This window comes from Phacochoerus africanus, chromosome 16 (assembly GCF_016906955.1).
Source record: "Phacochoerus africanus isolate WHEZ1 chromosome 16, ROS_Pafr_v1, whole genome shotgun sequence".
NCBI lineage: Eukaryota > Metazoa > Chordata > Mammalia > Artiodactyla > Suidae > Phacochoerus > Phacochoerus africanus.
Window position 1 is genome coordinate 20,534,685 of NC_062559.1, and position 24,117 is coordinate 20,558,801.

The following is a 24,117-nucleotide window of genomic DNA, read 5'->3' on the forward strand; positions in this document are numbered from 1 at the left end:
GATTCTTTAGGGCTATAATTTAGTAGAGTTGAGACTCTGATGAGTTCATGGCTTTGTTTCTCATTAATCTTTTACCGAGTTCCAAGTTGTGTGTGCTTTTCATCCCACGATTCCAAATCAACATGTAAAAAGTAAATGTTTTTAAAAACCCAAGCTACTGTCTTTTTCTTAGCCTTTTGCATTCAAAAGATGCTTGATGAATAAAAGATACCAACCCACCTCCACCCCAACCTCCCCCAACACACAGGCACAGCCGTTACAAACAAATGCAGCAAGTTACCCTTAGAGGAGAGATTACAGAAACCTGTTTTGACCTGAATCTTAACACCTGAGATCTGTGCTTGCAGGCAACAAATAAGAAATGAATTATGGAGAGCAACCTGAGTACAGGCTCAGCCAGGAGGGATCTGCCAGAAAGCCGTCTACGTGCTTTACACCGGCAAGGGGTGGAGGTGGCGGGGGTGCACTGTATCTCCCCACTCAAAGGGTTCTCTTCTGACCAATCTCTCACCACCATGATTTGAGGGTTCGGAACCCAAGTCTGTCATCTATTTCCAGAGTGCCATCTCCAACACCATCATCGTGGGCAACAGCCCAGGCAGAGGCAGGTGCTTAAGAATTTCCAGGGAGTTCCTGTCGTGGCGCAGTGGTTAACGAATCCGACTAGGAACCGTGAGGTTGTGGGTTCGGTCCCTGCCCTTGCTCAGTGGGTTAACGATCCGGCGTTGCCGTGAGCTGTGGTGTCGGTTGCAGACGCGCCTCGGATCCCGCATTGCTGTGGCTCTGGTGTAGGCTGGGGGCTGCAGCTCCGATTAGACCCCTAGGCTGGAAACCTCCATATGCCGCTGGAGCGGCCCAAAGAAATAGCAGAAAGACCAAAAAAAAAAAAAAAAAAAAAAGAGCACCTGGGCCAGGAAATTAACTGCAGAAGAAACCCTCGGACCTAGGACAAGAAAGGTTCCCCGAGCAAGAGGGCCAGTGTGCTCTGTGGCATTTTCATTTCTAACTCTTCCACGGTCGTTCTGGGATCTGGGGGTCGGGGCGATCAGTCTTAACCACTGATCAGCTACTTACCCGGCATGAGTTACTGGCCCTCGGAGGGAGCATTTTGAGTGGATTTATTACCACCCACCCAGGGGGAGGGACAGCTAGAGGCTTCATTAAATCCGGGAGAGCCCAAAGCAGCCCCACGAGGGTGCAGGCCGGGGGAGGGCGGATGATTTTATCACTGAAGAAATCATGGCAGTTGTCCGGGCCTCAGAAAGCGCCCAGCGCTAGGGAGAAGCAAGTTATTAAAAAAGACAATAAAATAAATAAATCAGCCTTCTGGGGTCACATAAATATTTTGCTAATCAGTTAAAGGACAGTAAAGGGACTATAGAAAGAGCGCCTAACATTTAATGGGATTTAGGTAAAATATTAAACTTTCCAAAAGTTACTCAAGTGTGACAGGGAGTCTATGAGCCAAAATTACTTTGTCAAATGACCGATATACTAATTTCTTCTTCGGAACCACAGGCAGGGACCCATACAGAGGACACCGTGTCACAAAATCATCACCAGCCCTGCCTGTTCTCTCTGTTCCTGAAATTGCAGCCACACGGCAGCACAAACCCACCCCTCTCAGTTTCATCGGAATCAGACCAGAGGGAGCCAATGGCACTCCAAGCTACACACCTGTGCACAAATGAAAATATCTCCACTCACACTTCCTGTGCATCAGACACAACCAACCCGGGAAGTGTCCTTCCAAAGCCCTCCACCGGCTTTTCGAGCCAGCGATCCCGAGCCTGAGGCAAACACGGAGTAGGTGTATCAAGCGGAGGCAGGAGGGGGTGGGGGGATGTCATACAGGACACCTGCTCAGACAGAATGGCAACTCAGCTCTTATCCCTCCATCCTCCCTGGTCTCCTGGGCTCCCTGGACTGTGATTTATCTGAAGAAATGGTCATCTCAAAAAGCTGCAGAGATATGAAAAAGACTCGAGTTTTAAAAACAGGAAATAGGAGTTTCCGTGGTGGCGCAGTGGTTAACGAATCCGACTAGGAACCATGAGGTTGCGGGTTCGATCCCCGCCCTTGTTCAGTGGGTTAAAGATCCGGCATTGCCGTGAGCTGTGGTGAAGGTCGCAGACGCGGCTCGGATCCCGTGTTGCTGTGGCTCTGGCGTAGGCTGGTGGCTACGGCTCTGATTAGACCCCTAGCCTGGGAACCTCCAAATGCCGCGGGAGCGGCCCAAGAAATGGCAAAAAGACAAAAAAATAAATAAAAACAGGAAATAGATGCAACTTTAAAATTTGCACTTCTGATGGAGTTCTCCCAGATAAGCAGCTGATTTTTCTTTTTTTGGTCTTTTTAGGGCTGCACCTGAAGCATGTAGACGTTCCCAGGCTAGGGGCTGAATCAGAGCCATAGCTGCCGACCTACACCACAGCCACAGCAACACCAGATCTGAGTCACATCTGCGAACTACACCACAGCTCACAACACCAGATCCTTAACCCTGAGAGGCCAGGGATCGAACCTGCATCCTCACAGATACTAGTTGGATTCGTTTCTTCTGAGCCATGACAGGAACTCCAAGCAGCTGATCTTTAAACAGCTTTCCGTGTGAGCACAGCTATACTGCTGGACTGAGAGAACCCCCACAGAAGTAGGCAACGTGCCACTCCTGGGACAGGGACGCGGGCAAGACTTGCCAACAGCAAGCACTGACCCTCAGAGGGAACACCCAGTAAGTAAACAATGAGGAGCTAAAACTGTACATCTGAACAAATGAAAGGAACGGATCTTGTCGTCTAATGATGCCACAAGGAGGTTACAGTCCCTTCTGGGATGGCGCAGAATATGCTCTATCCCCCCAAGGCACCAAACCAGTGTTTGGCCAAGTCAAGAATCCAACAGCTCACCTGCTCAGCGACAGGGAGCACAGAGCCCTGTGCTCACGTGGCTTCACAGAGTTGGCCTGTCTGTTCCGTGCAGTGAAATGACTACTGCGCGCACTCTCCATACAGGAGACAAGAACATTCAGGAGACGCAGTTCACCCGCCTTCCTGGTGTTAAACACCCATTAGAAATACAAATTCAAATCTCTTTGGTATCAATTACAGTGCCTCCAAAACAGCTGCAGGAAACATTTTAATTTGTAAAAATACATTGAAATAAGAAAGCTGTGCTACAAAGACCACCAGCTGCCACTCCTGGGAGCTGGCAGAAATTCGGCAAAACAGGAGCTTGGAAAAAAGTCCACCCAAAGGAAGGGAGAGGGGTCACCAACCTGCCCGGCCAACATGCGAGTCCACAGGGCACGTGTGGGGACAAGCAGAACAGATCTCAGCTCTCCTGCTGACCAGAGAAGTTATCACGTCTTCCCAAGCCTGTTTCCTCATCTATGTCACAGGGGTGGGGGTGGAGCAGCACAGGCCCTGCCCCTCACACTCTGCCTGTGCCACGCAGGCGTCCAGGGCACCCGAGCCTTCCTGAGTATCCAGCAACTCCCGAACCCCAATTCCATAAACAACAAAGAGACTTCCTCCACGAAAAAGAAAACACCTTAGCCCATTAGAACCTGCTGGTCTTCTTGGCAGCTGGACTTCATTATCATGAATTAACACATCCACAAACTGACTTTCGAATCACATCTTTGTGAGTTCATGTAGCATAAATCAATTAACCAGCCTAACAGCCTCTCTCAGCCTGTCAAGCTCAGAGGCGAGCCCTACAAAGCAGCTGAGCTGAGCAAAAAAACCTTCCCCAAGCCCTTAAAAACGGAACACGTCTTCCTCCTCCTCAGCCTGAAGAGCGCCATCACCAGCCAACACTAACCACACAGGACAGACTTTCGGGCGCCTGTCACGATTCACAGGGCTCTTTGGGCTGCTGCCATGCTGGGTCCTGAACTGCAATCCAGCCCCTGGGTCCTCGGTGCCACAAATCGCCTGTATTTTCTTCCGCCCGTTGAAGGGCTGCTTGCACATGCCAAAGCAGGCCCGTTCTTATCCGGCACCGTCTCCACGTCACAAGTGCAGTGACTAGACTAGTGCGTGAGGTGTGAACCCAGGTCTAACAAGGCACCACTTCATAAACCTTTGCACTTTTTATCATGAAACCACAAGCAGGCCCCACCTCAACAAAACATCAGCTCAAACAATATGTCATAAACCCTAAGAAACTCCACTCTTCCCTGCAGAGGCCTGATCTCTGAAACAGACAAATTTCTTCGGGCGGAACTCTCATATCTGCTTTCACTGGAATCCTCAGGAGATGTTCTGAGCTGAGAAGGGATACGTCTGGTTCACAGTTGGCTCTGAGACCTGGGGGGGAGAAAAGCTCATTCCGGAAACAGCAGAGATATTACTGTGTCTAAGTCTGGCTCCGGGAAGAAAAATGGTACCGTCAGAGACCAAAATCCTGGACAGACAAGCCTTAGTTAACCTCGCCTCTGCTGCTGCCAGGAGCAGCCATCGACAACACGAGTCTCAAGCTAAAATAGAACAGAAGCACCTGGAAACACCTGGCACAATGAACCTTCTGGGCTCCAATCACAGAGATGCTAACACAAGTAGCTTACGAACCACAGCATAAGAAAAAGTAGAGACCCAGCCTCGACTCGGGGGGTAAAGTCTGGATTTCATGTGCCAACCAACGGGGCACCCACCTCTGCCTCTGAGCTAGGGCGGGGAGGGAAGGAAAACCAGGATGAGAAGGGTCATGGCCACTCCCCACACACACTGCAAGTCGCCTGTTCAGCGAAAAGGTGTGGCATCAGAGAGATCCACTTAATCTTTGTCCTCAGAGCAGTGCTGTGCAAACCCAGAAGGCCAGGGCTCACTTGAGACAAATGAGAGGCAATAATGTTGGCAGCCATGTTTGCACTGAATCTGACACGGAACAATCAAACGGTTTGCCCTTGGAGAAGCTCCCATCAGGGGGAACCTTAGAACCACAAACGAACGTCCTTTTCCCAGCCGGGAAGGGGGCAGAGGTGGAGGGGATGCTCCAAGGTTAAACAGAAGCCCGAAACGGCAACAAGCCCCTACTCCCCAGCTTCTGAAGGCCACGTCACTTCAGCATCATTACAGCGCTTCTAGGTATACAAGTAGGATGGTGCAAGAGTCAAAAACTGCTCCCTTAGGTGTTACACCCTCTAGCCTCCTGCTGCATGAAGCTCAGTTCCCTCTACGACCATCCCTGAACTAACCACGGCAGGAAGGGAGAGCCGAGCAGAAGAGACACAATCAGAGTCCACGTGGACTGACGGGAAAAGGAGGAAAACGGAAATGAAACTACCTTCTTCGGGCTTCGCGTCCCCTTATTGATCCCGGCCACCCCCAAAGACAGTACTAATCAGGACCAGGCTGGAGAGAGCGGAAGGGAAAGATGGCAGGCAAGAGGGAGCAGGAAAGCTGGGGAAACCTCAAAGCTTCAACTCTCTAAGACCTGCTTCCTCCCACAGGCTCCAGAGGTAACCCACACAGTCTGTAAACAAGTGGAGTCTTGAAAACTTCTGTCACGAGCTACAAATACCAAGGTGGACAGATGACATCAGAAGTGACAAAGATTCTCTCCTTGACCAAACTCTTACGCAGGCTCCTCTGAGCTTTCTTCTCCACGAGGCCCTGCCTTTCGGAGCCTGTGGTCATCTCTGCACTGTCCGATTTGAGCCAGATTCCCCCAGCTTTGCGATCTGATCACTCTGGATAGCTGACTGGCCCCAGGCCCCGGCCTGCTCCCTGATTATAAATTCCCACCCTTCCTCGCAGCCTTCTGAGCCCCATCTCTCTCCGCCACCGCAAAACCCCACTGCAGTGGTCCCTACACCTACCCCAACTGTGCTGAACCGAGAGCACCTTACTGTGCTTTGACAAGTATCACAAATAAGTTTTTAACCCAAGGACATCAGAAGGACAAACTCTGCCCCGCTCCAAGTGGCCTGCACAGGCTCGAACACGCATTTAAAGGCAAAGACTCGACTTCAATCAGTCAGGCACCTTCTTCAAGCCACTATCTATCAGCTATAGATTTAGAGACCTGACCAATGAAGACAAATTACATACATTCTGGGAGCAGAGGGATATGGGCCCGGCTTCAACTGTGCCAGTGGAGTTTTCTAGAACCTAAAATTACATTTAATAAGCAGCTTAAATGTGTTTATCCAAGAAAATTAGAGCAAGCCAGTTTGGCTGTTCATGTTTTCAGTAGTGAATTCAGGTTAAAGATGCCATTCCTTCTGGCTGAACCCAAAGCAAGGCAGCTAAAGAGCGACAGCGAACGGCAATTCCGCTGCATTGACATGAGAGGATTCATTTGCAGGCTCAAGCGGCATCCAGAACACAGAAGGAGTTTCAGACCGACATTTAAGGCGAGGTGCGTACAGCAGACAGTCCAGTTCTTTTGTAAAGTGTAACAGAATGACCACATTGCCTGTGCCCGGAGTGACTTCACCGCTCAAATCAGAGTTTCCAAACTCCCTCTAAGCGCTCCAGGAAGGTGGGGGGAACAAGGCGGAAGCATGGGGGGCGTTGGGGAGGTGACTGAAAGACATTCAAAGGAAAACTGGAGTAGCAGCAGCACAAATCTAGATGCTTACCGTTCAGATACTTGCAGAAATGCAAACGAAAGAAGGGGCACCAGTTTGTAGGAAAACTTTTTTTTTTTTTCCCCCACTGTACAGCAAGGGGGTCAGGTTATCCTTACATGTATACATTACAATGACATTTTTCCCCAGCCTTTCTTCTGTTGCAACATGAGTATCTAGATGTAGGAAAACTTTTAAGAACCCTGAGGTGGGGAAGGCAATGGTGGGGGTGACACAGAATCTCCAGAGAGGCCACCTGGGGTGGGCACAGGGCAAGGAGAGAGCCTGTGCCCACCTGAGCACGTTCAGTTAAGAGGCCAAGACAGAGATCTTCAACACTATCGGCTTGTGCCCTCAGAATTCATTTCTTGCTGGGTGATGAGGGTGAGAAGCCAAAGGCTGTAGGATTTTATTGCACCGAATTTTCAGTCTGTCAATTCCATTTACTATCTGGGGTACCCTGGGCCCAACCTGGATCTGTGAGGATGGAGCCACCTCTCTCTAACGGAGCCCCATGACTGTTCTCTCTCTGGGGGATTTCATGGGAATCGAATAGGAACAAGGGGCCCGAACAAGGTTACAAACAGAAGCCGCCGAATGGCTTTTCAACAGAGAGGCTGACGTTTTCCCGAACACGGATATTTTGGAGCCTAAGTGCCTCCAGAATAACTATCACCAGGTATGCAAACAGGAGCGTCTGGACTGAAAGAGCCATTCACTCCTAGAGGTGAAGCATGAAGAGCTTGAAGGCATGAAGAGCTTGAAGGCATGAAGAGCAAGGAGACAGAGGAGCCAGAGCCAGGGCGGAAGCCGGAGGAAATGCTGGGCTGTTAGTGCAACATTGAGAGGAACAGCCAAGGGCTGGGATAACTTCTCTCTGCTTTGTAAGAAGGAAGAAATAAATAAAACGAGCTGCTTTGAGTGATATCAAGTCTCCCCCCTCTTAGAGTACAAACTGGCCTGATCACCCTGGCTGTCCCACTGGCCAAACCCAGCGAGCGGAGCCGTCTGCCAACCCTCCCGGGCACAGCACGGTGCGCTAGCTCACAGTGGCTGCACTGAGACACAGGGGAAGGGGAAAGAGGCTCCAACAGGACGAGGCGGGTGGTCCAGTCTGCAGCCCCATCTGGAGCCTGAGGGAGCAGGCGAGCTGCAGAGGGAGCCCGGGGCACGTGGCACACCAGCATCCACCACGGCTTCTGCCTGGCAGCTTCCTGAAACAAGCCCCTCCAGCTGGATAAGCAGATGCTAGAGCAGCTCTGTATGAGTAAGAAGGCAGCTCTCTCCCAATTCCAGACAACATACAACAGCACGGGGTCGGGGGGGTGGGGGTGTCAGACCTTGCTACCAGCAAAGCAGCCTGCTAGGAAGGGTAAGCAGTGGACTCAGAAAGTCAGTAGGTCAAGTCAGTGTATGCTGCCCATCCCCCACTGGATGATGAACGATGGCCCAGCAGGGCCGAGGAGAAGAAAATGAGACATTATACAACAAACATGTGAGTATTAACTACGGGCCGGGGAGTGAGCGGGCAACAGATTTGAAGAAATGAGAAATCTACTTGACCCAGAAAAATCATAGAGCGTAGGGAAGTGCAGGGGAGAGAAAAGGAGAAGGCATTTTCAAGCAGAAACTAGAAACCATAGGAACCACAGGCATCCCTTACGGGGGAGCCCCAATCATAGGACAGCGGAAGGAATCAAATTCTGGGGGGTGAGGTCTCAACACGGAGATGCAGCAGACGCCTACACAGAGGGGTTGTTTCCGCGTAGCCTCACAAAGGGCCCAAGGCAGTGACACAAGAGCGGAGGAGATGACATCCACTGGCTTCTAGCAGAGAAGTGAAAAGCTGAGGGGCACAAAGTCTCCATAACGTCTTCAAGGCTAAACTGAACAGAACTCCCCCTGTGAACCAGTGATGCGCCAAGGTGGCCGCTGACACTGCCCAGAACCAGGCAAAGGCACCTGCAACGGGGAGTTGACGGCTTGTGCAATGTGAACAAGCCACAAACTGGCTGTGCATTTATTTCAAAGGAGGGCTGAAATGAAAAGTGACATTAAAAATCTGCCTAAGCAACAGGCCTGTCATTTGCCTGTTGAAAATGAGCTGGCGTCTGTGTCCTTCGGCGTCCCCTCTCGTCTCCGTTCGGAGCAGCACTTTCCACAGTGACACGACCTGATGCTGCTTCACCCGCAAGCCACCACCCAGACCAAAGTCCACCTCATGACTGGACCTGCACGGGCTGGTCAGCATGGGAAGCCCCGTTTCAAACTTATGAACATCTTACTAATAATAATTTCCCAGGTCCAGAGTGCCTATCATACGGGAGGAACGTAAAACAATTGGTTTTTTGAACTGAACAGCATTTTCTCAGTACGAAGCTAATTAGTCCACCAAGGAATGAAACCTACAGCCCTGGCCTGCAGAAGTGCGAGGCACTGGATGACTGCACTCAACTTGCTTTGAATATAAATGTTATGCAAAAAAAAAAAAAGGTAATTTATCTAAACAGAGTGTAGGTAGCTCTGCAATCAGTAGCTCATAAATAAAGAGAGAAAGATGAAGGGAAAGCTCCTCTAATTGATTTTAAAATTAGTTCCAAGCAAAGAAATAATCTGACAACTAACAAGGTCGACAACAGGAAAAAAATACACAGGCCCTGGGGAAAAAGTGCTCCCACAAAGTCCAATGAATCAAGGTATCAAACTGCTATGACAAAGGCTATTTGGGAAAACCTGAATAAGAGCAGAGGTGTTCAAAGAAAGTCAGCTGGGGCCCAATCTACACAAGCACTGGAAATCCTGAAATTAACCCCTCTGGTGGACTGAACCCAATCCGCACGGGCCACTTCGCAGTCAGGGGCAGGGCTGTCAAGCCGATGGCAGCAACTAGACTAAAACCAGGAGTGGGGAAGAGGAAGCGCCTATAGGAAACTAAGCCATGTGTGACCTGACCGTCAGAACAAGCAATCCAATTAGGAAGTAGGGAAAAACAGACTACAGAAGGGCCCTCCCGGGGCCTTTCGACACCAATACACTGGCTCGTGTCGCAATGGCTATCAGAAGCTGTCGAGGAGATGCGCACTGGATTGGGAGCGCTCTGAATGATGCCCCTCAAAAAAAAAGTATGCAGGAGGTCTTCAGCCTCAGCAGAGATGTTGATTTAAACATTTATTAAAGGCCTACCGTGGTCATAGCACTCTGCACGCTGCTGAAAAAGAGGACCGAGGAAGCTGAGAAAGCCATGCATTTCTGCAGGCAGTGGAATGTAGATTTCATGATAGAAAGCAGGCCTGGCGTAAAGAGGCAGTACAGGGGGATACAGAGAAGGGAAAGGCTGCGCAGGGAAATCTCTGGCCTAAAGACGCTTTCAAGAACCCACGCAAGCCAGAGGGTTACCTCGGCACAGCGGCTACGTTAAATGGTCACAGGACAGTGAATGTGATGGTGCTGTCAACTCTGGGAACAACAGAAAACGACTGCAGCTCACAGGACTGAAGAGAGGCAAGAAATATGAACACAGCAGCACTGGGAAGATTTAGATAAATTGAAAGTATAGAACTGGGTAAGAGTGATGATTAAATGAAGAGAGAACAGAGAGAGAAAGAGATGGATTGAAAGACCTAAATGCACATGGTTCGGGGAAGGATTAACCAGGAGGACCCACTAGGAGACAGTTAAAATTCCACAAAAATTATTCGTAGGGGATAAGCAAGATCACGGAAAGGGGGATGCGTGAACTAAAGGAAACAGAAGAAAATGTAATTTGTAATAGAGAGAAGAAAGTAAATCAAAGGGAAACAGGCACTTGCTGTCTTCCCCAGGTTATAACTCACTTGTCAAGACCAGTGGAAGGCACATTTTAGGAAACTCTGGATCCACCCAGATATGAAAGGTCTTGAGCCCAGTGACCACTGCGGCCGAGCGACAGGTATTAATCATTTTAAAATGACAGGATATATGCATCCTGGAATCTTAAATAGATGAGCTGAGACCAAGCCATCGTCTCCTAATAGTAATTTTTTTCAGTCCCCTAACAAAGAAGTTTCAAGCGTTCTTCTCAAAAATGCCCAGATCAAACAAGTCTGAGAGCGGTACAGAATGCCTGTGCCGGCGCGCTGACACGTTCTCCGTCTTTTGATCACATTGCCGCAGTCCCCGAATCTCTCCACTGGAAACCGGTGAAATGCTATATCCATTTCAAAGAGCTTCTGCTTTTCTCCAAGGTCCTCAGTGCCAGGCTGGAGTCCCTCTCCAATTTGCTGTTTGCCTTCTGCTCCTAGTCACACCCGCAAGATCACAGTCAGTGGGTTTATTGGTTTGCCCCTGTGACACTTAGGGCCTGCAGCCCCACAGCTTCCTGCGGGTATGCATCTCAGCGGCAGCATCGTCTGCTTTAGGGTCCAGAGAGACCACAAATCTTGCTTTCAGAGAGCTAAACCGGAGGGGATAGGTTCTAAATGGCAAAGCACTCTGGGGTCCTGCACAACAAATGGGATTATTAGCTCTGAGAAGAAGCCCTTAAGCATGGCAGGGCAGCACTAATAATGCCTACCTGTAGCTCCGTCTCCCACCACCTGCCTACCTGGAAACCCAAGCAGGGGAAGGTCTGGGAAACACCCCACCCCCACCCCCCCCAAACAGGCAGCAAGGACTCTGGGAGATCTGGCAGACTGCCTGATCCTGGAGTGCCCAGGTCTGAATATTTAGAGGCCCTGCCATGAAAGAACATTTATGTGGCAAGTAAGATCACAGGAAGGAAGCTGAACGACAGGGTGATGGAAAACAATACCCGAGTTAAAAGCACAGAACCACCGACAAGAGACGAGGAGAAGGGTTTTCCCCCCTTGCCAGAGGCTGGGTGTGTCTGAGTGTGACTGTGTCGACGTGTGTGTGCCTCTGCCCACTACAATAGCACCGCATGATCGGACTTCACGGGGAAATAAGTCAGCCCCTTCATCAGATGCCCAGGGGCTGTATTTCCTTTGTCATTAAGGCTCCAAGTGGAACACAAAGCCCGCAGCAGCCCTGGGCAATAGAGCACTAGGTTTTCCAGTTTCAGATCAAAGCCAAAAGCTCTCTAGGAAGTCGTGAGATCGCACAACCTGTTATCTCCTTTAAGGCAGTAGCTCAGAAAACCCACAGCCTTTCTCCAAGACTTGGCACTCATATATTTGCAGCAAACAACTGGACAGAACACACGTGACCTGATACGTGTTTGGGTCCACAGGCGCATCACGTGGCGGTGTCCAAACTGGATCTCAGCCTGAAGGAGCTGCATCTCTAAAGCGTGGACACTGGATTCACCCTGACTAATCCCAAAGCTTGGTGCCACAGAAACAAAAAAGAGCATCGGACAGCCAACTGTAATCCTTCTGAGGGAAACACAACATACTCTAGCTTCTAACTCCGTCACACATCCCAACAACAAACCCAACTCCAACGAAAATCTGGGAGCAGTGGCTACTCATGAATTCCTGGGAACCACCAGAAAGGAGCTACCTGGAATGAAAACAGTTCCTTTGATCACACAATTCTGTCCAGAGCCCTTCCTCTAGCTACAATTAGAAAGTAACCAAAAGAGGGGAGTGGAAGTACACCGTTAGCCTCGGGCAAAACCTCCTTGCCTTCGTGTATAATTGAATAGAAGTGAATTTGTCTCTGTATATAAAATAAGGAAAATCCAATTTGTCCTACTATCCCCACGAAACATAGATGTTTCAGAAGATCTCTATTAGGTGACGTCATGTTGTTAGGGTTTTATGGGCATGGGGAAGACAGACAGTAAAAGCGCCTCCTCATTCTTACCTGAAGGGCAAGCCCCATTGGGTCAACATCCGGGACCGCGCAGCCACAGCAAGAGTCACCGTAAGCCACCTGCTTGCCCTTGAGGAAGCTCCGGCGGAGACGTCCCCTCTTCATCTCCTCCTCCAGTTCCTTAATCTGCACCTTATCCCGCTCTGTTCTTCTGTTCAGATCAAGCTCCAATACTGCTGCGGTATCTTTCCATTTCAAGGCCGCTAACACCCTCCTCCTCAAAAATGCCCCCAAAGAGGCGAGAAGGCACTCACTCTCCTGAGGGCTTCCTTCGACACCCTGCAAGGTCCATCTGTCATCTCCAGACAGCTGTCAGGCACCCTTTAGTTTCTGCAACGCTAAGCCCATTCCCCCATCCCGCCATCCCCAGACACACTCTGGACGTTTTCTTTGGCGATTCTACCAGCCCTGCTCTCACTAGGGCAGCCACGCAGTCTTGCATGCCCTGTGCCCAGCACAAGGGGACAGAGTCAGAGCCTCCACTCTCCTTGCCCAGCCATGTGCCCTGACCTGAGGCTGCCTGAAGGGCGGGGCCCCCTACTCTCATGTGCAATGTGGGCTAACAGCGGTTCTGACCCCACCCATGCCTTGAGGCCTTGACTAGACTCCCCTTGAAGTACAGCCACGGCTGGGATAGAGTCAAGAACACTGGGGAAAGACTGCAAGGGGCCTCCCACTGGCCTGGTCATTCCATACATATAGTTATAGCCCCTCTGGGATCCCTGGGTGATTTCTCTTCCTACACCTATACTGTAAACCTCTTTCAGATATACAGAGAGCAGAATCTCCACCCACTGTGAGTCCCAGGGGGACGGCCCCAAGGAGAAAGGTAAGAACTCCTGGCTCCTCCAACAACAGAGGCTGCCAGGGCAACACGCACATTCTCACGCCCCTCCCCTTTCACCCCCAGGTGAGGCTGACCAAAGACAAAACCAGAACTCCCTGCTACCGATCAGTTTTCATCTGGCAGGAGCTTCTCTTATAAATGCCAAGTACTTTCATGTTTTATAAATGCAAGCCACCAACAGAGACACATGCAAATCCAAAGGCGCCGCTGCTAGTTTAAAAGTCTTTAAGACAAAAATCTTAAAAAGCATGGCGCACACGTTTTCAACGCACAGCCCTTGCCTAACTCTCAAACCCATCACTCACTACTCCCTGGCACTGTGACATTAACTGGTCTCCGTTCCAGTCATAGAGTTCCTCGCGGTTCACCACATGCCCAATGTTCTCCCTCTCGTCATAAGCACCCAGAAACATGCACAGAAAATGCATGATCTGGCCCTGCCTGTATTTTGAACCACATGGTCATCAGACCCCTCGCCCTCCAGCCACAGCAGCCATCCAGGCCCTATTTCCAATCTCACCTGATTCTTGTCATTGCTACTGTCGTGGTCAGAAATCGTCTTCTCCCTACTTTGTACCCAGCTAACTCCTAACCCAGCCTTCAGGCCTTAAACGTCACTTCCTCAAGAAGACTTCCCAGATGATGCGCTCTTAGAGACTCTGACCTTTCTGTTCCTAACACATAACATAAATACGATTATTTAGGTATTTGGTCTACCAGCTTTTAAAGGTCCATGAGAGGAATTCCACGAAGGGTTGTTCCCCACTACATCCCCAGCAGAGCACCTGGTACAGAGTGGGTACCTGGGAAATATTTATCAATCATGACGAACTTTAATCACTAAACCTGTGCTATCCATTACAGCAGCCACTACACACATGTGGCTACTGAGCCCTAGAAACGTGCCAGGACGAACTGAGATATGTTCCAAGTATAAAATATACACCACATTTCCAGGACATAGTAAAAATAAAATATCTCATTAACTTTCTATTTCTTAAATGTTGAAACGATACTGCTTTGGATATAGTAGGTCAAATCAACCGCATTAAAATTAATGTTCTTTAAAATATAGCTACTAGACAATTTTAAATAACACATATAGCTCATGTTTGTGGCCCGCATTACACATCCACTGGGCAGTGTTGGCCTAGAGCGCCCCGGCTCCCATCTGCTAACTTCTCATCATGAGTACTCAAGAGGTATACCAGTTGCTCCTAGGAGACTTCCCTCGTACCCGCTATGGCAGGGTTCTTCATGGCACCTTCCATCACTGGACTCAAAATGTATTTTACTAATTGCCTAAGTGACCCTCATTAAAAGCTTCCCAATGAATTTGATGAAAAAATAAAGGAAATCATTCTTCATTTCACTGCAAAGCCCTATGTTGACTTTTAGAGCTGAGCCTTACTTAGAACTTTCTTAAAATGGAGTAAGATCTCAGGAGTGAACAGAAGTTTAAAAAATAAGAGAGGAGTTCCCAGCGTGGCACAGTGGAAACAAATCCGACTAGGAACCTTGAGGTTGTGGGTTCAATCCCTGGCCTTGCTCAGTGGGTTAAGGATCCGGTGTAGCTGTGAGCTGTGGTGTAGGTCACAAATGCGGCTCAGATCTGGCATTGCTTTGGCTCTGGCGTAGGCTGGCAGCTGTAGCTCCAATTCAACCCCTACCCTGGAAACCTCCGTATGCCATGGGTGCAGCCATAGAAAGACAAAAAAAAAAAAAAAAGATAACTTACCTTGGTAGAGAACAAGAAATTTACAAACACAATCCTGCCTAAACTAGGAAATCTATTCCATCAACTTTCCGTCGTCCACGAGGCTAAGGGAAATCCATCCTTTACCCCCTGAGGAGTGCCAAAGGATCCCAGAAAAACTAAAACTTCTTGGTGGTAGTTTAGTTCTTATTCCAGAAAACCTGCTACCATCTTACCTAAGCTGTAACTCCCCACACCCCCTAAAAACTGTTTAAAATTCAGCTACTCAGTCTACGTGCACATAATGCTTTGGCTGATGATGCAGGCACAAAAATTAACGTTCAAGAACTTCAAAGTTGTGGTTGCTGTGGGAACCTTAATGCCAACTGCATGGCGCAGATGCAGAATTGTGGACTACTCCCAATACTGATAAAACTGGAGATGCATATTTACTCTGTGCAATGAGGCAGAGCTACAGTTACTGACGGAATCTTATTTTGGCATTTCTAGGTTTTCATGCATTTAAATTCTCAACCTTACCACAATACTGTTTGCTGCACTAAATTGCCTCCTCTATGGGGAAAAAGGAAGGAATCGGGGCGGGGGTGGTGGCGGGGGGGAGAGTGTGTGTGTGTGTGTGAGAACTGATTGGCCAGACATTAAAGAACCCATCCTGCATGGGTTTCTTATGCACGATCTGATTCAAAAGACAATCACAATATTTTTCTTTCACTCTATGGGCTGTCTATAAACTCTCACACAAATGAAAACAGGGCCTGAATCTCAACTCGTGAATGCACCAAGCTATGTGCACGTGCACAACATCAGAAAAGCAAACTTCAAGTCTTTAGAACTACAAAAGGGATACATTACAAAATGACACAGCACTAACTTCAACCACACTGTTGAATTCGCCCCTGGCACCCGCTCTCACTGAGGACCCAGTTCTATAACCAGTCAACAGAGTCACACCCTTCAGTCATCCCAAGGCAGACACAGGAGCTGGGAAAATGGCCATAAAAACCAAGACAGCCAAACAAAACAGTTCAACCTCAATCCCTCTCCCTAACCTCTTACAATGTCTAACAACGCAAAGAAAATGACCACAAAATGTAAAACAGGACTGCCTGCAGTTTTCATCCTAAGCAGAATTTCTCCGAGCTGACAGACCGGAATTGTACACACCGGCTAGGCACACTCACGCCTCCAAAAGATCCAACAAAGCAGCACAACACCGTGCAACCGGTAATTCTAGTTACCACTTAGAAAGGATGCGTGGCTGACCCCAGAGAACATATGTGCCAAGGTCCATCTCCTAGAGCAAAAACACACGGACCAAATCAAAGTGACCAGCCCAACAGGCCTTACTATCTACCAGGCATGTGAGACGCACATCTTCCCCTCTCCTGATTCTCAGGGACTAAGATCTTGTCCATAAACAAGTCTCGTTCCCTGCCTAACATATGCCAACCCGAACTCCTCTCAAGCCCCTGAGGGAGGAACGGCCGTGAGGCCCAACCAAAATGAAGGAGAGAGGCGAGGGTCGTTCAAGAGAAACTGAGACCTGCCCAGTGGTAGCGAGGCTGCACATCATTCGGAAATAATACCGAGTGATCTACACTTGAACATCCTCCCACCCAGGCGCCACATCTAATGCTCCAGCTCCTCCCCTCTGGCTTTGGAAAAGAGGCTCTGCTGCTTTTCTGGCCCCACCTGTGTATTCTCCCCCTCCAGCCTCGGAGGTCGGATGCTGGACAGGTGGATGGTCTTGTAGTCTCCGGAGTTCAGCTTCACCACAATGGCATCAGCATTCAGCACCTGCATCACCTGTGGGCGAGAAGGCAAAAACGCTTAAATGGGGGTCAATGGTCCAAAATCTCGCAGCACACATGCTAAGGAGCAGGGCACACTAGTCACAGGACGAAGAGCGAGATTAAGAGCCGTCGGGGGTAGACCCACGTTCATTCTCTACGGTATAACAATGTTGGAGAAAACGATCCGGTAATTATCAGTCGCCAAAGACACGATGATTTCTCAATGGGGCAGGATCTGGATCATTCACAAACATGCTCTAGCTTTTTCATCTTTTGCCCTAACCAAGATATGTGGTTAACTACAAAGCTTACAAACTGGCAATCCAGTCTCTACGTGCTATTGAAGATTTTCCTTGAAACAGGTTCTAAGCCAAAATCAAAATGCCTATCTCAATGTGATTCTAGGAAAAGAGGCAAAGGCTGGATTAGAAGAAGGTACCAGCACTAGATGAGAAAGAACCAAAATAGGACGCCCCGACAGAGAGCAGAAAAATCAAAGGCAAGAGTCAGGCAAAAAGAATTGTCATCTCAGCGTGGGAAAGGAGACGCTCTGCTGCTAATCTCAGGCAGAAACATTCAATTGCCAAGACATTAGTTCAGCTACTTTGAAAGCCACCTTTTCCGAGCGCTACTACGAGCATCTCTGTTTCGGAACCCCAATCACTAACACTGGACCCCAAGCTCAATCTCGGCTGACTTACAAGGACATCTACTCCAAGGGCAAAAGCACAAATATTCCTCTGTGGAGGTTATTAGAACACTTCACCAATGTGAACAGAATAAAATTCCATTGAAATCAGACTGGGACATCAGGGTTATAACAGGAATTCATAATTCAGCCAGCAGTCCACAATTCACCCAAATATATTCAGAGCCTGTTGTTACAGGCTGGTTGGGTTGTTTTCTGTTTGTTTGTTTTTTGCAAGTAACACTTTGCTATAAGGTAGCTATTGACTACAAAACACTGCCAGCATCCACTTCATCTGCACAATCAAAACCAACTCTTCCCTGCTTCAATCAAGACCCCATCAGGAGCAAACAGGTAGCTGAACAAACTACAGGGTCAGGTGCCACAGTGAGGGAGACTTGCCAAATTTCCCTCCTCTTTTATATGGGAAACAAAAGGACCTAGCCTCTCCTTTGCCATGGTGGGTCTCACACTGAGAAGTGTCCTAAAAGAGCCTTCACTAACTATTCCTTGGAAGGCTTCACAACTTTTTAAAACAGAATATACCCATTTATTTGCAGGCTCTTGCAAAAATGGCTGTTCTCTATCTTTTCCAGAGAACCAGCCAACCACACACAGAAAAGAGTTAAGAGTGACTTAAGGGACAACGTGAAGACGGAGCAAAAAGCAAGATCAAGTGAGAAATTATACATGACAGGAAATGGCAGGAGGAAAGTGCCATCAAACAGAATGAAGGCAAAAAGAAAAATGACAGCTGGAATCAAGCTGTAAGTCCATGGATGGCTGATTACCGCTGGTGGATGGGACGATATCCTGGGGTTTTAACACCGCGAGTAATGGAAGCAGTGTAGAGAAACACAGGCCAGGGACCAAAAACAGAGGAAACGGTCTAAGAGCTGTGTCGATTAGGAGCAGGGGTACTTATTTTTAATTTTCAACTATGCATAAGACTAACTTGCAAACCTGGACCCAGCAAAAAAACCAGTCTCAAATAACCACAGCCATACTGCAATAACCTTTTTCACAGATTTGAGAATCACAAAGAGGCTAACACTAAAACCTAGAACCGAAAACTCATCTGGCCAGAAAAGCCTGAGTGACGTCCAAGGGTAAATCAAAAGCACCATCTGTGGTCACACAAGGCCCAAGTCAAGGTCAAGGATGATTGATTTCCTAGGTGCCAGAGTGTACAGGGTCCTCCACATCAAAGAGCCCCTTATACCAGCCCGACCATTTTAAGAGTAGAACTTAAAAACAGCCAAGAAGGTACAATCAAAAATACAGCCTCAGTCACTAAAAGGGTACATCCTGTTCCCATTGCCACCTAGACACATTAATGCTGAGTAAAAATGCCCATCAGAATGGAATCTCCCTCCTATTCCCTAAAGATAGCAATAGTGGTTTGGCCAACGGACCCAAGCTAATGACTTCCCTGTCCTTCAAAACCCCACATTTGTATGAAAATTAAAATATTATAAAATGGATGACAGAACATTGGGGAGAGGATGTGTGCTCTACTGTTAGCCCACCTTCAAACCCCTCATTCCGCAATGCCCCAACTAGGACAGCCAATCAACACTGCCCCTCCCTCAGAAGTATGGACCACTGCCCAAGGGATCTGGTAATCGCCAGGCATCTCAAATTCACACACATCGCAGAGTTTCCCAAGGCTCGATGATGGACAAGTTACACTTTCCTCTCATTCCAAAACTAACTCTTAGGAAGTTGTCAACTGCCAAAAACATAGGGGAGCATCCTGTAATCAAGACCCCAGAAAACATCAAGGCAGGCTCTACCCACCCCCTCGTCATGCCCAGAGAGAAATAAACCCGGGGAAGTATCATAGTGCTCGCACCTTCACCCCCTGATTACAGAACATGAAGACCTAAGCACGCCCCGGTGACAAGTTACTGCCATTCGTCACCCCTTATAATGTGTGAGTGGCCCCAGCAGCAGCAGCGAATGGCTTCTTGGAGCCATAAATCTCAGGCCTCGGAGGCAGACGCTCTCTCCTCGGCATCGCATCTCCCCGATTAGAAACCTCCTCTTCAGGAGCTGAGCACGTGGACGCTGCCAGCTGAACGAGCCTGCCTTTCTGGTGAAGGGGTGCGGGTGTGCGTGTCTGGATGTGAGGATGCAAGTGGGCCTTATGATGGTTTATTTCTCTGTAAACTGTCATTATTGTCCAGAGAACAGGCAGCTCCTGGGCAGAGACATGGAAGAAGCAATAAAAGAGTAGTTATGGCCACACACTGTGCAGTAAGTAAAATGCAGAGTGGATTACTATCCAAAGCCGGCTCGTCAGCTCCGTCACAGACCATGTTTCCAACAGTGATATTTCTGATGGTGCTTTTCATCAGGGCCATTCGGAGTATGCTCACATCGTCACTCACCCTCTCTACAAGCTCCTGTCAACACACACACACACACTCACCCTCACCCTCTCCACAAGCTCCTGTCAACACACACACACACACACACACTCACCCTCACCCTCTCCACAAGCTCCTGTCAACACACACACACACACACACTCACCCTCACCCTCTCCACAAGTTCCTGTCAACACACACACACACACACACACACACACTCACCCTCTCTACAAGCTCCTGTCAACACACACACACACACACACTCACCCTCTCTACAAGCTCCTGTCAACACACACACACACACACACTCACCCTCTCTACAAGCTACTGTCAACACACACACACACACACACACACACACACACACCCTAGCCTACTGCCCACTCCAGGAGCAGAAATCCACACAGAAAAAAAGTCACTCGCTGTATTCACCCTAAATCCAATTCCCTCCCCATTTCCTGGAGCCCAATTGTAAAAGGAAAAATGAGTGGCTTAATGATGACAAGTGCAGGCTCAGGGCTGCCACAAGTCAGGAGAATGGCAGAGTGCTGTCAGGGGCAAGGGACATCCATCCCTCGCTCTGGCCTCCTGCCACACTCCCCCTGTGCAGAGCCTTGCACGGTGCAGCCACTGGACGCGAAGCTGCTGCCACTCAGCTTCTTAAAACCCCGCGGTAGGTATGAAACCAGCAAAAAGAGCCTGCAATGTGGCCTCCTGACCTAGAGCCCCAGGTACAATTACCAGTTCTTGCAAAGCTGCCCAAGCTCTCAGTACCAGAGAGAGCAAAAAGGACACCAGCCCAGACGGGCCTCTAGGGACCACCTGCAAGCATCCTTGCTGGGGCCACTGGACATGGGACAGCAAACAGCCTTCCTACTCTCTGGACCCAGGACTTCTCAGGACCTCTCCTGCTTCCCAAGGCTATAGGCCAGGTCTATTCTCCCAAGCCAATCCTGGGAACACTAGAGAAGGGACACCAAAGCGGGGGGGAACAAGCAGTACCCCACCCTGTTACGTGTCGGCCTGAGCTCACTGCATAGATCCCTTCCCCACCCCCAGAAAAGGGCAGCTGCCACCCTGTGTCCTCCCACAATATGAAGCGCAATTTCCTGCTGCGAATACCTCTGGGCACCTAAGTACCAGCAAAGCAACCTGGACACTGTAATAGGTACTTAAGAGGAAACCAAGCATCATATTCCCAAAGAGGGGCAGCCCACAGAATAGCCGACCCGGTCCCTCACAACTGTCAAGGTCATCAAAAACAAAGAAAGCCTGAGAAACCACCAAACCCAAGAGGCGCCTAACAAGATATGACAACTAAATTTAGCATGCTATTGAGGATGAGAATTCTGAACAGAAAAGGGCCATTAGACAAAAACTAAGGAAATCTGACTAAAGTATAGACTTTAGTTGACAATAACATATCAATACTGGTATACTTCTTATAATCAATGTGCCACAATCATGTCAGATAATAACGGGAAGCTGGGGGCGGGAATAACGTGGGGATGCTGGTCTACCCATTTTTCTGTAAGCCTACTGTTTCAAAAAATCAAGTCCATTTCAAAAGCTAGGTAAATGTTTTTTACAAAGCTGTTCTAATTCAACCATTTTCTTATCAGCAATTGAGTTTGCTAACTTAAGCTACAAAACCAAGTCTTGACCTCTTTTTGGTGTAGGAGGGGTCACCTTCCCAGACAGACCATCCCCAGAACTTCCTTTTCATCCGAAAGCCGAAGGACAAAAGGTCGAGGAAGTAGCTGGTGGTTTTTGTTCTCTCCATATTACCAAATGGGAATCTAAAAGTCTAGCCAAAAATATTAAGCAGTATCCTTGCTTAAAATCCATCTCGGAGAGACATGACAATGAACTCCATTCAAAGCTATGACATTTTTGCATGGCAAAAAATAATCAGGGCCAAACCAAACCAAGTTAAGTACTAGGATCCGCTGTATCCACGGGTAGTTTATAACCTGAGCTCCAAAACAGAACCTGAACAACAAATACCACAGAGTTAACTACTTAGGGTAATCTCCCAGACAAGCCCTAGAGGGTAAGCTCCTTGAGAACAGGAACCATTTGTCATTCTTCTTGCAACGGGGCTTTGAGGGTTTAAGCAATCAATCCATACAGACAACGGAGGGAGAGGCCTCCAACCAGGCAGGGCAGTGAGAAGACTCCACCCCTACTCCCCACCCCCAAGTGTCACTAGGTCTCTGAAGTCTGCAAGGCCCAAGCATCCAGCAGCAGGGACGGGGAGCCAAGCCACGTGCTCCGGGGACCATATGGCTACAAACAGCACAGATCAGCTAAAACGCCACAGGAAACGCAGGCAGGAAACTGGCAAGCCGCGACAGGCACAAAAGTCTCAAGCAGGCTCAGCTAATCGCTGTGAAGTGAACATGCTCTCCGCTAACCCGGAGAGACAAGGAGAGCCCTCCCTGGCATTTCCCTCCCTAGGATGAGAAGCTGCTGAAGCAGAGAAAGGCAATCAGTCTTTCGGTGCCCCACATATCAAGAGAACACTTTGCTGAGTTTCAAATTTCTCGGAAGTGAGACTCTTGGCCAACACCCCAATCTACAGCATGCCATCGGTTCCAGAAGTCACCCAGGGGGTCCAGGAGGCCTCTGCTTAAAGAGTTCATAGGTCATCATTTGCAGGCTTTTCGGGCTATGACTAATTAATTAATGTACAATTAATTCCTAGGAGACAGAGTGACCGCTGAAAAGAGAGAGCCACTATTTGTTCAGGCCTTACAGTCACACCAGCCTCAGAGCAGAATCCTTCAGAGAAAAGTGAACTGTCAAGACTATGTCCAGGAAGGCCCAGGGCACTAACCTTTTTAGGTTTCCATGAAAAAGTAGTTTGGCATTAACAAAAGTTTTAAATCAGGCAACCTGACTACCAAACTGCAGCTGGGTTCTAGCTTGTGAAAAGAAAAACAGGCCATTTTTCCTTTTACATTTTTCCTTAATGCTGACATCCGGTGTTCTGTAACAGGGTTTGAAAACTGTGGCCAAGGGCCCACCGCCTACTCTTATAAGTAAAGTTTTACTGGAACACAGCCACGCCAGAGCTGTTTTCTTGCTCCAGTAGCAGAACTGAGTAGTCGCAAAGAGTCTATAGAGCCCAGAAAGCCCCAAATATTTACTACATTGCCCTTTAAGAAAAAGCTGGTCAAGGGCTGCTCTACGACATATTAGAAAATGAACTTAACATTCCTAAGGAGCAAATGTGCTCCAGAATACTCCTAAGGAAAAGAGTGCCATCTTCTAAATGATGGACAAATGATAAAACGACATGATTAATGACCTATCGGGGTTTAGTTAAGAAAATTATGATGCAGGCTTACAAGAGAACATTATGAACATAAAGCAAGTTCAAATATGTACTTTGTTACCCTACCTCTACACAAAAACAAAGGGCTTGGGGAGATGGTTTTGGTTTTGTTTTGGCCGTGGGTGGGGGGTTGGGGGGGAGTTGCCAAGAGCCCAAAAGGACAAAGATAACGGGAGAAGAGAATATAGCAACAAAACTTTGCAGGCTGGAAAGCAGAAGGATGAGTGGTAACTGACTCCACAGACCCACAAAAGCTAAATCTGAGCTAGTGGTGAGAAAACAAAACAGCCGGTCTGACTTACACAGCAGGCTGGCCCCACCCACCAAGACTAAGAAACTATCAAATCAGGACTCTCGAGAGGGGATAAGAGGGGGTGAAAATAAGGCCCCAAAATAGGACTGGTATAAAAATCATGGAAGAAGTCCCTGGACTTCAGGATGTACACCCTAAACCCCATACTGAGGACTTCACTGCTTCTAAACCAGTGTGGACCAGACCTTATTCTTTGAGAGAGACAACCAAGGCATCAGCAGCTATCTGAGGAAAGCCTCTAATATGGAAAATAAGGGCTCAAAATGAGCAAAGAGAATTAAAAACAACCCAGAGAACACCAACTATGCAGGGAGAAGAAAATCTTCAAAAAATTATTCATTTCTCAAAAAAACTAAAAGATGATATTTATGTCTGAAGTACGACATGTTATTTTTTTAAATAATAACAAGAGAAACATTCAGAGGAAAAAAAAAAAGCTTGTAGAAATTAAAAGGTAATATCATAAAGTATCCAATAGAGGGGCTCAGAGGTAAATATAAAGATAACTAGAAAGAAGAAAAGACAAAAAGATGGAAAATAGGAATAAAAAATTAGAAGACCAGTCCATGAAGTCAAACATCCAAATAGGAGTTCTAGGAAAAACAGAAAGCAGAGAAACTAGATGGAAGTCAACAACACAACAGTTGAAATCC

The 24,117-nt window shown here is 48.3% G+C and overlaps 1 protein-coding gene across 2 annotated transcripts in view; it reads right to left on the minus strand.

The window, feature by feature from the left end:
• SND1 (staphylococcal nuclease and tudor domain containing 1) overlaps positions 1-24,117 on the minus strand; it is a 392,960-nt gene that overhangs the window by 317,145 nt on the left and 51,698 nt on the right. For both annotated transcript variants that reach the window (XM_047762976.1, XM_047762975.1), the window contains exon 10: positions 16,648-16,761. In XM_047762976.1, coding sequence (XP_047618932.1) covers positions 16,648-16,761 — 114 coding nt within the window. The remainder of the gene's footprint in view (positions 1-16,647; positions 16,762-24,117) is intronic.